Source organism: Diabrotica undecimpunctata, chromosome 8 (assembly GCF_040954645.1).
Source record: "Diabrotica undecimpunctata isolate CICGRU chromosome 8, icDiaUnde3, whole genome shotgun sequence".
NCBI lineage: Eukaryota > Metazoa > Arthropoda > Insecta > Coleoptera > Chrysomelidae > Diabrotica > Diabrotica undecimpunctata.
In genome coordinates, this window is record NC_092810.1 from 117,033,190 (window position 1) to 117,047,692 (window position 14,503).

A 14,503-nucleotide genomic window follows, 5' to 3' on the forward strand; every position below is an offset into this window, starting at 1 on the left:
GCTAAACCAATTTTCTTTTGCTATTTTAATAGCCCTTTTTATTTCGTTATAAACCCAAGAAATACTAATTTTATAGACACATACACAATAGAATGTTCTAAATGCCATCGAAATATCTAGTTAAGTCTGGAACATCAGAAAATGTAGATAAACAGTAAGTTGGCAGTTCAAGTAGTAGTAGTAATTGAGTTATGTGAATAGTTCTGTAGTTCAGTTGAATTTGTTATCAAGTATTGTAATATTGTTTGCTGTATCAATAAAAGTGATTAAAAGGAAGTGTAACAATATTTACATAAAATTTACCATAGACCTACATATTAAATAATAGTTGATGACATATTTACGACATTCAGCAATTGCTGAAACCATAAATTGATAATTATTAGAGAAACTGTAAAAAATAGATGTGGAAACAACTTATTTCAAAAACAGGTCCAAAATCTCAAAAATTAAGGTATTCCAGAGTGCCTCAACTTTAACAAGAATTGCGAGTAAAATATCACAGTACTTAACTAACTCGAAATAAGAGCCCTAAGAGAAATTTCTCCACTAAAATAAAATTCACTGTTGTGAGAAATATTTTATAAATAAAAGGCTGGCGATAGGCGTATATGGCATGAAACTATTTCTACCTGATGTACCGATTCTGAAAACCGATTCGACAACTGAACACTAATTGGCCAGGGCGGTCAAGCCTTCTTGAGTTGAGCAAACATGCATTTGCATCAACTAATTTAATTTCAATGTGAACATTTTTCTAAAAGGTTTACGTATAATTATTAATAAATAAATAGACAAATAAATAACGATAAATTTAAGTAAATAAATTAAAATAAAATTATTAATTTAAATATGGTGTTCAAAATTTTTTTGCACCTATTATATTTTCCTGAATTTTAAAGCCTTACTGGCTTAAGTTAAGGTGTTACATCGGTCTTCCATTTTCAAAATATCAATTTATTTTTTCTATTCCATATGAAAGTATAGTTCTTCAAGCGTATTCACATCAGATGTGAATATAGAGATTTGAATACTGCGCGGTCGGTACTAATGTGCTCTCAGTTTAAAAAATTCAAACACGTTTTTCTCGAAACGTTTTTTTTCCGTGCGGTCGGCACGATTTCTTGAGAACGAATCGACCGATTTTGCTGAAACTTTGCACGGTTAATCTTGACGATTGTCTCCTGATTGAACGAAGGAATTTTCAATCGGTTGAATCGTTCTTATTTTATATGATTTAACAACGATGAGATTCGGAAAAATGCTAAAAAATATGAGACGAAAATTCATTCAAACTTATTTAAAAACTTACTTCATTTTTTTTTTCAATCGCCAAACAATACTATAAAGATGAACTGTGCCATGTTTCGGCAAAATCGGTCGATTCGTTCTCGAGAAATCGTGCCTACCGCACGGAAAACAAAGTTTCGAGAAAAACGCGTTTGAACTTTTTAAACTGAGAGCGCACGTACCGAACGCGCGGTATTCAAATCTATATAACTCCGGTAATATTGCTCGAATTGACTTCGAATTTGGTGTGAATATTCTTGAAGTACTATACTTTCATATGAACTATACTTTCATTTAAAAATATATCAATTTTTTGAAAATACAAGACCTATGTAAACCCCTAAGTGATTTAATGTGTATAAATTAAACATAGCATTTTGCATAATAAATTTTGATTTTGACGACTGGTTTTCCATTAATTCTAGTGACCAAAACAGTTTACCACTTTACATGCACTATTACAATTACATTTATATGATATGGATTACACAGTTACCACAGCGTTGGAAGTCAAAGAAGTGGATATATATAATTTAACATGGCATTGATTACTACGAGCCCTAACAACTAAATGTTCGGACAAACGAATTGAAAACGTTCATCTTCACGATCTTTCATATTTAACCAAAGTTCTCGGTCTCTACGAACTTTGAAGTGCAGCGTTGGCGGCAAAATAAACGAAAATGTTGCATAACATTGTGACAACTAACTGTTCAGACAATTTAAGAAATTACTACTTTAATATGGAGTTACATCGCAACTCGTCTTTACAACCGCGGCAATTCTGTCTGGCATTGTTCGTCTCAAGGATTTACATAAGTCATACTATCCCATAATTCACCTAATTTTCTCTTCAAATCGGCGACGGTTCTCTGGGGATCATTATGCAATTTCTGTTTCATCTTATGCGACAATGTCTCAATAGCATTAAGGTTTTGATTGTTCGAAAGCCATGAGAGGACTTTAATTTTATTGTCTCCAAACCATTTTGTAGTTAATTTAGCTGTATGGCATGCAGTGCCGTCCTGTAGGAATATAAAATTCAAATTCTGGTAGAGATCGTGAGCTCTTGGTACAAGATTATTTTTCAAAATTTCTTGATACTCTGCTGAGTTAATTATTTCTTTTACCACCTCATATCTTCCTAGACCCACTGATGACATGGAGCCCCAAATCATAATTTCTTTGAGAAACTTCAGAGTTCTTTTGAGGCAATCTTTATGCAATGCTTCCTTTTTTACTTCTGATAACCCGTTTTTGAAAATCTTCCACGCAAAGTTATCAACGGTCCATAAAAACTTTAAGCAACAGCTTCAATTCGCCAAGATCGAAGATTTCATGGACCGTTGATGACTGATCCAGAGTCATATTCAGTGACGAATTGAAATTTGATATTTGAGAAACTTTCGAAAACGGGTTATCAGAACTAAAAATGAAGCATTCCTTAAAAATTGCCTTAAAAAAAAGTGTGAGTTTTCCCAAAGGAATTATGATTTGGGTGTTCGTGTCACTAGCTAGTCTAGAATGATATGAAGTGGTGGAAGGCACAATTAAGTAGCAATTAAAATATCAAGAAATTTTGAAAAATAGTCTTGTATCAAGTGCTCACCATCTCTACCTGGACTTGAATTTTATATTCCAGTAGGACGATGCTGCATGCCATACAGCTAAAACAACTTAAAAATGATTTGGAGACAATAACATTAAAGTGCTCTTATGGCCTTCGAACATTCCAGACCTTAATTTTATTAAGACATTGTGGCATAAGATGAAACAGAAATTGCGTAATGATCCCCAGAGAACCGTTGCCGATTTGAAGAGTAAGTTAGTGAATTATGGGATAGTTTCGACTCAGACTTGTGAAAATCCTTAGTACGAACAATGCCAGCCATAATTGCCGCGGTTGTAAAGGCGAGTGGCGATGTAACTCCATATTAAAGTAGTAATTTCTTAAATTGTCTAAACATTTAGTTGTCACAATGCCATTCAGAGTTTATAGATACCGAACCATTTCAATTTTTTGTTATTAATGATAGAGTTTAACCAAAGATCTCGTTCTTTGGTTTAATAAGCAAAGTTGTGAAGATGAACGTTTTCAATAAATTTTCGTTTGTCCGAACATTTAGTTGTTAGGGCTCGTATGCTTTCAAATAAGGCCGACAGAGAGGAACCAAACTATTTTTTTGTGGAAATATCTAATTATGGCCAATTTCATGAATTAGCTGAAAATTTAGAAGAACAACTGGAGATTATCAAAGTTTTGAGATTGATAACACCAATCATACTGAAAAACATGAAACTTCATTTTATTATCGTTTAGAAAAGACTTATGTAAAAGTGGTTTGCAAAGAGGTCATGCTGATCAAAATTTCTCATTGTCCCAAGACTCAGAAATCAATTGTTTCTGAGTTACAGAGGTTCAAAGTGTCGGTTATTAATAAATTTGAATATTACGTGTTTGTATACTATACAGGGTGTTAGTATACAAGTGCAACAAACTTCAGGGAGTGATTCTGCATAAATAAATAATGACAGTTTGCTATGCGTCTCGATATTTCGTGTCACGCAAAAATTATTAAATATTATTATTAATAATACAATAACATACCAGCAGACGAATGGGAAAGATACCTGATGGAACTATTTAAAGGAAAAAAAATAATAATCAACACAATAAAGTACCTGAATTAAGACACGAAATAGAAATCAGTTTTCAGGAAGTAGAGACAGCCATAAATTCACTAAAAAATAGAAAGTGACCAGGACCAGGAATAACCAACGAGGTTTTAAAACACGGAGGAGAAAGTATAACCCTAGAGATGACAAAACTTATACAAAAACTAATATTGCACTGCAAGATACCAGACGCATGGAGAAACAGCAAAATAATACCAATGTTCAAGAAAGAAGATAAAGAAGACCCCACAATTATAGAGGTATAAATCTACTGAACACCGCACTTAAGCTTACCACAAAAGTCCTAACCAATAAAATCAATAAACTAACAACTTTATCAGATGAACAACAAGGATTCAGATCCGGAAGATCCTGCGTAGACGCCGTATTTGTACTAAGTCAAATCACAGAAAAGGCCATCGAGTACAATAAACCAGCATATCTATGTTTTATAGACCTAACAAAGTCTTTCGATCGCATCCAAGTCAAAGACGTCTTTCACCTTCTGTATAAAAGAAACATACCAATCAATATTATACAAACCATCGAAAACATCTACTTCCATAATCGAATACAGGCAAAGATCAATGGAAAACTAACACAGTGTACACCAGTACAAAGCGGAGTCAGACAGTGTGACTCGTTAAGCCCACTTCTCTTTAATATAATAATGGACGAAACAATACAAGCAGTACGTAAAGGTCATGGTTACAGAATAGGGACAAAAGAAATCCAAATATTATGTTATGCAGACGACGCCGCATTAATCGCCGAGACAGAAGACGAGCTTCAAAGATTAACATACATCTTCAATACAACAACCAAGAAATACAATATGATAATATCAGCAGAAAAAAACCAAATGTATGACAACATCTAAATACCCACTACGATGTAAAATCGAAATTGATGGGAAAATAATAAAGCAGGAAGCAAGGTTTAGTTATCTGGGAATAGATATAACTAGTTACGTAGATGTTGAAGAAGAAGTACGACAACAAAGCTTAAAATCAAGTAAAGCGGAGGGATCTCTTAATGACACAATCTGCAAGAACAAACACCTAAGACAAGACACAAAAACAATAACCTATAAAGCAGCAATTTGACCTATGTTAACATACACGGCGGAGACAAGATCTGACACATCTAAAACGAGACGACTACTAGAAACACCAGAGGTCAAAATACTTCGACGAATATCAAGGAAAAGTCTGTTGGATAGGGAGAGAAGCGAAAACGTAAGAGCATCCAATATAGAAGACATAAATGGATGGGTGACAAAACGGAAACAGGAGTGGAACGAACACATTAGTACAATGGTAGAGGATAGGATAGTACGAATAGCATGAGATAAGTCACCAAATGGACGAAGAAGTCTTGGCAGACCAATAAAAAGATAATGCGCTAATTTAAACGATTTAGGAGGCTAATATTGAAGAAAAGACAGGCTTTAGAGCCTACATACAAGAAGGAAGAAGAAGAAGCAGCAACAATTATTTCGAGCCCGTGCAAAAACATCATACCGAGATATAAGAAGTCTTCAAAATGGGAAATAACTATGTACTTCTTAAAACTAAAATTTCAACATCCCGTATCTGGGAAAACGTTTATATAACAAACTGCGATTATTTTTTCCAGAATCGCTCCCTGAAGTTAGTTGTAGTTATTTACAAACATCCTATATATTACAAGTATGTATTATTCAAATGGGCTAAAAACCGATACTTTGAACCTTTGTAACTCAGAAACAATTGATTTTCGAGTATTGGCGCAACGATAACTTTTCATCAGCATGACCAAATTTCAGCCAATTTAACTGAAACTACTTTTACATAAGAAAAGTGCTGGGATCCTTTGAAGCTGTAAAAGGTAATGTTTCTAAACTATAAGGATTCAATGAACAATTTAAATTAAGTACAGAACGGCAATTAAAAGTTAATACTGAAAGAAATATTTAGCAAATTAAAGCGATGTAGTATTATATGATATCTTGGTAGAGGAGCAGTTACTTTTATAAAGCAATGAGCAGAAGTACAATAAAATTGCAGTGTTGTAAGGTGTATTCGTTTTATATACATTTCTTGGAGTTCCAACCCTGTAACATAAATTAAGCCATCCTTGCGCTCAAACTTTCTGTATATAATAAAGAGGAACCAGATTGCTATAATACATAGTACCAATCAATTCCAATCCAAATTGAAATTTCAAAACAATACAATTTTAATAAGTTCCATATTCTATTGTATTCTAGTCGTCAGAGACGAAAATGCCACTCAACCTCTAAAAATCATACGAACAAGCTGAATTTTGCCGAGAATATTAATTTTGGGTCTAAGAGTTTACCACTTTTACATCCGGGCTTCCCCCTAAAACCCCCCTCGCAGGGGAGTAAAAACGCAAAAAAATCGATTTACCAAGAATCCAAGAAAGAAAAAATGTTTTAAATAAAAAATGTATCTGGGATAATTTTATACAAAAATGTTTATTAGCACTTTTTGTGTAGAATGAACCGTTCTCTCACAAACAACGCTTGAAGCGACCGTCGATTTTGAATGTCAGTTACATGCGCGATTTCTATGGATAAAAATCAAAATGCGTTTTAAAGGCAAAGAGTTCATCTTTCGAATGCAATTTTTGTATTTTGCCGCAAGTAAACTCAGATTTTATAAAGGTGTTAAATAAACGTGTTAAATAAAGTTTCGATTACTAAATCCCAACCTTCCAAGCCTATAGAATGAAATTTAAGTCTTGAGTTTTAGCAACAGACGTAAGGCATTTGAAATATGCTTAAAAAACGCTGAATATAAACTTTCACATAACAAACAATCTAAAACGTTTAAAACTTTTTTTTCAATTAAAATAGTACGTTTTTCAAAAGAACCAAACTTCTGCCACACCCAAAACTGTTTTCTTGGAGGCATTTCCCATGACGTGCGATTGTTTGAAATATAAAACATTAAATTCTACGTTTTTTATTCATTTCAAATGCCTCATATTTGTTACCACAACTCAAAATTAAAATTTCATGTCACAGATTTTAAAGACTGATCTCTAAAAATGGAAATTTTACAACAATTGATCTATGAAAGTGATCAATTTTATTAATCTCACGAAAATCGTAAAAAATTGCAAAAATCGCGCCACGTTTATTTAACACCTTTATAAAAAGTGAGGGAAAGATGCACCATTTATCTTTAAAACGCATCTTGATTTTTGTTGATAGAACACTTGCATCAAAAGATATCAAATTTGTTTGTACCGTTGAGCTGATACAAATTTTATTGAACATTGTTTTCGCGCACGTAACTGACATCAAAATTGACGGTCGCTTCAAGCGTTGTTTCTGAGAGAACGGTTAATTTTACACAAAAACTGTTGATAAATATTTTTGATTAAAATTATCTCAGCTACTTTTTTTATTTTATTATTCTAACTTTTTTTTTTCTGTGGCGTACAGATTCTTGATAAATCGATTTTTTTGCGTTTTTACCCCCCTACGCGGGGGGTTTTAGGGGGAAGCCCGGGAGTAAAAATGGTAAACTTTTTTGGGGTTCCAAAATTAATATCCTTGGCAAAATTCAGCTTGTTCATATGATTTTTAGGGGTGAACTCTCTGACGACTGGACTATTGATAAGATTTAGACAATTATAGCTTGGCTAAAGGAAAACTGTAGGAAAATCTATGACCGAAACTTATAAATCTAAGACTTTTATAGACGGTGAAAGGAAGATATCGTCGCCGGGCGTACAATACCTCCAATGTAACATCTGTCTAAATTTACACTAAAAAAGAGGTCTTTAAGGTTGCCTCGTCTTTAGAAGTTATTTATATAGATTTTTTACACTGTGTTACATAAGGCATATGGCTTGTAGATGCGACAATCTTTTGATTATAAAAAGCTCCATTTAGACAGTGAAGGTATTGTAAACCCGGAGACAATATATAAAATAACTAAACAAAGTAAATTATTTAAACCATATTAGATGTATCCGATCTTCTTCTTCAAGTGCCATCTCCGCGGCGGAGGTCGGCAATTATCATAGCTATTCGGGCTTTTGAGACGGCTGCTTTGAAAAGTTCATTTGATGTACATCAGTACCACTCTCTCAGGTTGCGCAGCCATGACATTCTACGCCTCCCTATGCTTCTCCTTCCTTGGATCTTTCCCTGCATAATCAATTGGAGCAAGGTGTATTTCTCTCCACGTGTAATATGTCCGAGATATTCCAATTTTCTTGTTTTAATTATATTTAAAATTTCTATTTCTTTATTCATCCTTCTCAGAACCTCTTTGTTTGTGACGTGTTCTGTCCACGATATTTTCAGAATTCTTCTATACATTCACAGATCGAATGATTCCAGTTTTTTCATTGATATCGCATTCAAGGTCCAAGATTCCATTTCATAGCACTCTTACTTACTTAGTCCTAAGCCTTTCTACCGTTAGGTGTAAGGCTGATGGGGTTAAGATTTGTACTGTTGTCTCCATGCTATCCGGTCTTGTGTTAGATTTCGTGCACTTTCCCATGTCAATCCTTTCTTCTCAACTTCTTTTCTGATTTCGTCTACCCACCTAACTCTTGGTCTTCCTCGTTTGTTTTTCCCTTGCATTCTCGTAGCACTCTTCTCATTTTGTTGAAATTTGCTCTAGCCTTTTCTATTCTGATTTTGATCCCCTGAATGCAACCATTTGTGGGGTTAATCATTGTTCCCAGATATGCATATTTGTCCACTTGTTCGACGTTGGTTCCGTTTATTAGAAGATTCTCGTTATTTCTTTGAGTTTCCGATATTCTCATAAATTTCGTCTTCTTGACATTCATTGTTAGACCATACTCTTTTCCATAAAGGATCCTAAGATCACAGTGTCGTCCGCATATCTAATGTTGTTAATGGAAACTCCATTTACCTTTATTCCAGCTGTTTCACCCTCAAGAGCGTTTTTCAGGATCTCTTCGGAGTAGGCATTAAAAGAATTGGCGACAATACGCATCCCTGTCTCACTCAACATCTAATTTCAATTTCTTCTGACAGCTGTTCGTTAACACGTACTTTTGCTCGCTGTTTATAGTAAAAATTTGATATGATCCGATGTATCCGATGCAAAACTAATAAACTGTTAAAGCATGAAAGCATCATCCTGGAGTGCGGACTTCGTGATAAAAAGCGAAGTGTCGGACGACGGACAACGCAATGGAGACGATTTGGTAAATTAAATAAAAACTGGATAGGTGTTGGGTACATTAGATGGCGATAGAAGTAAGAGTATCAGTGGGTGGAGGCTGGATGATAATGATGATTTGCATGGAAAAAACTGTTTAACAGCCGAACACAGAGGATTGGTTTTAGACAATTGAGCAATCTGATTCCTCACTTGTACTAATATCATATTCATTTATAATAAATTTTAGCGGGCTAGACGATTTTTGCATAACATCTAACGTATTACAAAATAATAAATTGAATAGTTTTGAGCAAACCTTTAATTTTCTAAACAGTCCAAGAGGAAAACTGATTTAGATTTAAATAAAACAACAATGCCTAGCAAACATACAAAATATACAAAAAGGGAATAAATGTACATAAGTTAAATTACAAATTAAATAAATATCAGTTGCACTCGGTATCACTAATTTTCGATACTTCAACATCCATTAAAACATCTAAAGGAACTTCTTCGGTTGTTATTTCTTCCGATAAGTGGGAGGTAAGACTAAGAGAATTTTCAAATTCGGCTATTTCATTTACATCGAACTCCATCTTTTCTTCCACTTTTATATTTTGTTCTAAAAAAAGTTAAGCGTATGAGTAAACTTGGTGACATAATCACTGCGTGGGGAAAGTGTAGAATAGAATAGAATTTATTTAGTCAATATACAAAGATAGTTTTGTTTTTGACAAGTCAAAGGATTAGTGACAATTTTTAAATACATACATATAAATTTTTTGCGAATTTTAATATTACAAACAGATATTTATTATTAATAATTTAAGAAACGACAAACACACTAAATAAAAATATGAAATATCGACATAATAGGCAAATACAGTGGAACCCCGGTCAGCCGAAATCGGGTTAACCGGAACCCGGGTCAACCGGAACGTAAATATTTAAAAAGCGAGGCGCTCCGCCGACGCACTGCCTACATGAATAATCGGTAATGCGGGCAAGGCGACAGACGTACCCCTGTCTCTCCCCCCAGTCAGGCAATTTTCCCATTCCTCGTCCTCAGTCAATGTCACAGTAGAGCTGTTAATTAACGTGTTGCGGTTGTGTATAGTTTATGAGTTTTTACGAGTGTGTTTTTTGTTCAGTACATGTTAAGTAAAGTTGTGTGTGAGTGCGCTGGCATCAAAGCGAAAGCGTGTTGTTATCTCTTTTGCGGATAAGTTAACTGCTATCAAACAAGTTGAAAACGGTTGTTTGCTAAAGACTGTTGCGGCTAACTACGGAGTTGACGTGTCTACTGTCTCGGACTGGGTAAAATCTAAACCTAAGTTTTTAGAGCAAGTCTTAAAAAACGGCAACAGAAAAACTTTGAAGGCGTCAGATTTTGAAAAAGTGAACGAGGCCTTATTCATATGGTTCACGCAACAAAGAGAAAAAGGCATGCCACTAACAGGACCCTTACTGCAAGAAAAGGCTAAAATGTTAGCAGAGTTATTAGGTGACGAAGAAAAAAATGTTTGTGCCAGCTCAGGTTGGTTAGGTCGTTTTAAGAAGAGGTATGGAATCCGTCAACTTAACTTGTCGGTGAAAAGTTATCTGCCGATTCAGACGCGGTAGATGATTTTAAAACTATGTTTGCAGATTATACTGAAGGCTACAGTAAGGATCAGATTTACAATGCCGATGAGACTGACGTTAATTTTAAGATGTTGCCTAAAAAGTCTTTAGCTTCAGCAGCGGAAACATCTGCCCCCGGTCACAAGATGAAAAAGGAAAGAATAACACTTCTCTTAGCTTCAAATGCCTCTGGCGCTCATAGGCTTCCACCAATGTGCATCAGAAAATCAAAAATACCTCGAGCTCTGAAGGAAATTGTACCAAACGCCTTGCCAATATATTATAGAGCTCAAAAAAGTGCCTGGATGTCCAGTGAATTATTTGAAGAATGGTTTTTGAAACAGTTTGTACTGCAAGTTGAAAAGTTTTTAGCTGAAAAAGGTTTGCCAAAAAAAGCTATTTTATTGATAGATAATGCGCTCTCACATCCCAACGAGTTAAAAAAAGAAGACGTTGTTGTTCTCTTTCTTCCCCCGTATGTAACGTCCCTTATTCAGCCCCTTGATAAAGGAGTGATCGAAACATTCAAGTGCCACTATCGAGGACTCTTGTTGAGAACTATTCTACAAGATTGTGAAACACAAAATAAACTCAGCAATGACGCGCTGAAGGCAATTAACATGAAACATGTGATTTATTGGTGTGCGGAAGCTTGGGCTAACATTAAAGATGAAACACTTATGATGCACTAGGTAAAGAAGAAGTTGAAAGTTTTGATAATTTGACAGAGGTGGTTCATCGCATCCCTGGATCGCATGTTACTGACGTGGACGAATGGGTCGTCGTGGAACAATGTAGCGAAGCGACTCCTACTGACGTCCTTCTAATTAAAAGAAGACGGAACATCGCCGTTCGAAAACAATGTGAAGGACTTACGAAACACAAACAAAAATTACTGACTTCTGTATTAAGTAATGTACAATGATGTAGTAACTTAAGTTGTTCAGTTTATACAGTACATACTCTAGTAGCCTACTATGTATTAGCAATCCATTATGTATTGTATTTTAAATATTTTGTATAGCTGTAATAAAATACTGTATTACTGTACTGTACATACTACAGTATATATAGACATTGTTCGTAAATTCATTTTTCCTATACGCCGTGTTTATTTTTAGCATATGACGGCTTAACCGAAAAATTGGTTATCCGAAACCGCTCTCCCCCCTTCATTTCGGTTAACCGGGCTTCTACTGTACGCTGATCAAACTAGTACTATTGTGTAAAAGCTTAGGTACTCCGTTTTTGAATAGAAACAATGTTTTAAAAAGTGTGATTTGATTTTAAGCTTAAACGATAATAAGTGAAGACTTTTGATTTCATCTGGCAAAAAGTTATACAAACCAACATCAACACCTCTTTGTCAACCTAAAACGTTGTGCTCTAACAGCATCTCTAGATCTCGTATTGTGATCATGGAAGTTGAAGTTTATGTTAAACTTACCTTTGTTGACATGAATTTCAATCAGCCTCTAATATCGAATTTTTAAACTACAAAAAAAAGTAGTGACGATACTTGTAAGAGCAAAGTATAGCGGACACCGTAAACCCTTATTTCTGGATTTAGGTATTATGCCACTACCTTCACTCTATATATATATATATATATATATATATATATATATATATATATATATATATAATATACCCTATATGCACAATACCTAAATCCAGAAATAAGGGTTTACGGTGTCCCCTATACTTTGCTCTTGCAAGTATCCTCACTACTTTTTTTTGTAGTTTAAAAATTCGATCTGCGTGACAAGAATTACCCGTTATTCCGTACTGTAAATGGCTATGGAATAATGCAAAGTAGCACATTCTAAAGGTACTTTTAGGAACCATATAAACTATGTTACTTATTAAAAATATACTTGATAATATCAGTATTAATGAGAGTAGTATCGTCTGCGAAGCAAACCCGTTTTATAGGAAAAATATAGTGAAATAAATCATTCAGATAAATAAGAAACAAAGTGGGTCCTAACATCGAACCTCGAGGAAACCCATATTCAACAGTGTTAAACTCAGAATAGCTGTTATTAAGAAAAACTCCCTGTTTTCTATTTAAGTATGAGCTAAATAGATTAAGAGTGTTTCCCCTAATACCGTATTTATGCATTTTTTCCAACAGTAATTCATGCACAGTCAAAAGCTTTGGATAAGTCACACAATGTCAAAGACACAAAAGACCTTTCTCCAAGCCATCAACTACATCTCTCATAATTTTCTGTATAGCTAGTGTAGTGCTATATTTTTTCTGAAGCCATATTGATTACAATGAAGTACTTTGTGTTTTTCTAGATATTCTATCAAACGAACATTTAGAATACTCTCAAAAATTTTACCAAAAATGGCAATGATTGAGATGGGACGATAATTTCCAATTTCATCTAAAGCTCCCTTTTTGAACACTGGTAGCACTTTTGTTACTTTTAATACATCTTTGAAAATCCCTTCAGTAAGACAATTATTATAAAGTATAATTAATTTGTCTATAATTATATCGATTGTTTCCACAATCATTTTTTTGTTTAAGAAATAAAAATTCAATCTATGCAAAACATTCCTGATTTCAGCATCACTAACAGGTAATAAAAATAAAGAGTGGCAAAGAGAGTGTACTGTTGTGAATTTATTAATTGTTAAGTCTTTAATTTATAATGTCTTGTTCTTATCTTAATTCATTAAAAAGCACAATGACTGATATTTATTTATTTTCACTAAACATACATAATTTATTAAAAAGCGAACGTAACATTTTATCGCGAGCGCGTCGTCCGAATTAACTGTTTTCAAAATAAAAGTTCCTCCATATTTATACGAAAACAGCTGCTCTAGAATCCCATGGATTTTGACCTCAATTGACCTGGTTTCGCCTCGAATGGACAGGCCTAATTCCGGAAGATTCGAATGGAACCAGTTTTTTTATTACTTGGAGTTTATGCCAGCTATTCGAAAGGTCTCGTATATTCTAAAACAGAACAGCATTAGTCATAATATAATACGGTTATTTTTAGGCCAGGATTTTTATCGTAACATTGCCCCCCTCTTAAAAGATGGTTCCTCCTGGAACCTTGTCGGGACTGGAACCGGAACTGTATGCTGGTATCGGCAACTGGACCCTCTTTTACAACTTCCAGTTGTATAAAAATGACAAGGGACGGTTTTCTCTCCGCACCAGTAACTATGCGGATTGCAACAGACTAACACCTGGACTTCGGTGTCTTTGAAGATCTCCTCCACCATATTTCGGATAACCCTCCAATCTAATTGGCGGCACTCCAACTTTGGCATGGCTAACTTTTGCACGTCGGACTCTAGTACGTGCTCTCTCAATTGAAGTAAGGCTTCCCATACATCTCGGTAGGTAGGTTGGTCACGGGCAGTGTCTTTTGTTACCAGGTAGAAAAGGTAACGTGATGCATCTTGGAGTTTCAAGGTTTTACCGGGAGCTGGCACCTGGCATTGAAGTTCTGCAACTCGACCAAACTTCCTTCGAAAGACGGATGCCAACCCTGGTGCGTCTTTGATACTGGCCGGGATGGTGAGGGCCAGCGAGTAGTCATCGGGGAGCGCTAGTAGATCTTGCTTTTCTTCAGTGGTAACACCATGTCTCGCTTTACCGGTACCTCCATAGGCACCCATGAATTCCTCAAACGTGAGGTCAGACACATCGTGGACTTGGTTTACTTCCACTTCTTCATCTACGTCGTGGTCACCTTCGAAAGACGCCAGCCGGTTAT

General features: G+C 34.9%; 2 protein-coding genes across 2 annotated transcripts in view; both read right to left on the minus strand.

Annotated features, from left to right (window-relative positions):
- Positions 1-2,093: 2,093 nt before the first annotated feature.
- LOC140449078 (uncharacterized) lies at positions 2,094-2,468 on the minus strand. The gene has a single exon (XM_072542221.1). It carries the CDS (start codon positions 2,466-2,468, stop codon positions 2,094-2,096), a length of 375 nt encoding a protein of 124 aa, XP_072398322.1.
- Positions 2,469-7,483: 5,015 nt separating this feature from the next.
- LOC140447897 (uncharacterized) overlaps positions 7,484-14,503 on the minus strand; it is a 32,238-nt gene continuing 25,218 nt past the window's right edge. The window contains exon 5 of the mRNA XM_072540817.1: positions 7,484-9,753. Coding sequence (XP_072396918.1) covers positions 9,578-9,753 — 176 coding nt within the window. The 3' untranslated portion in view covers positions 7,484-9,577. The remainder of the gene's footprint in view (positions 9,754-14,503) is intronic.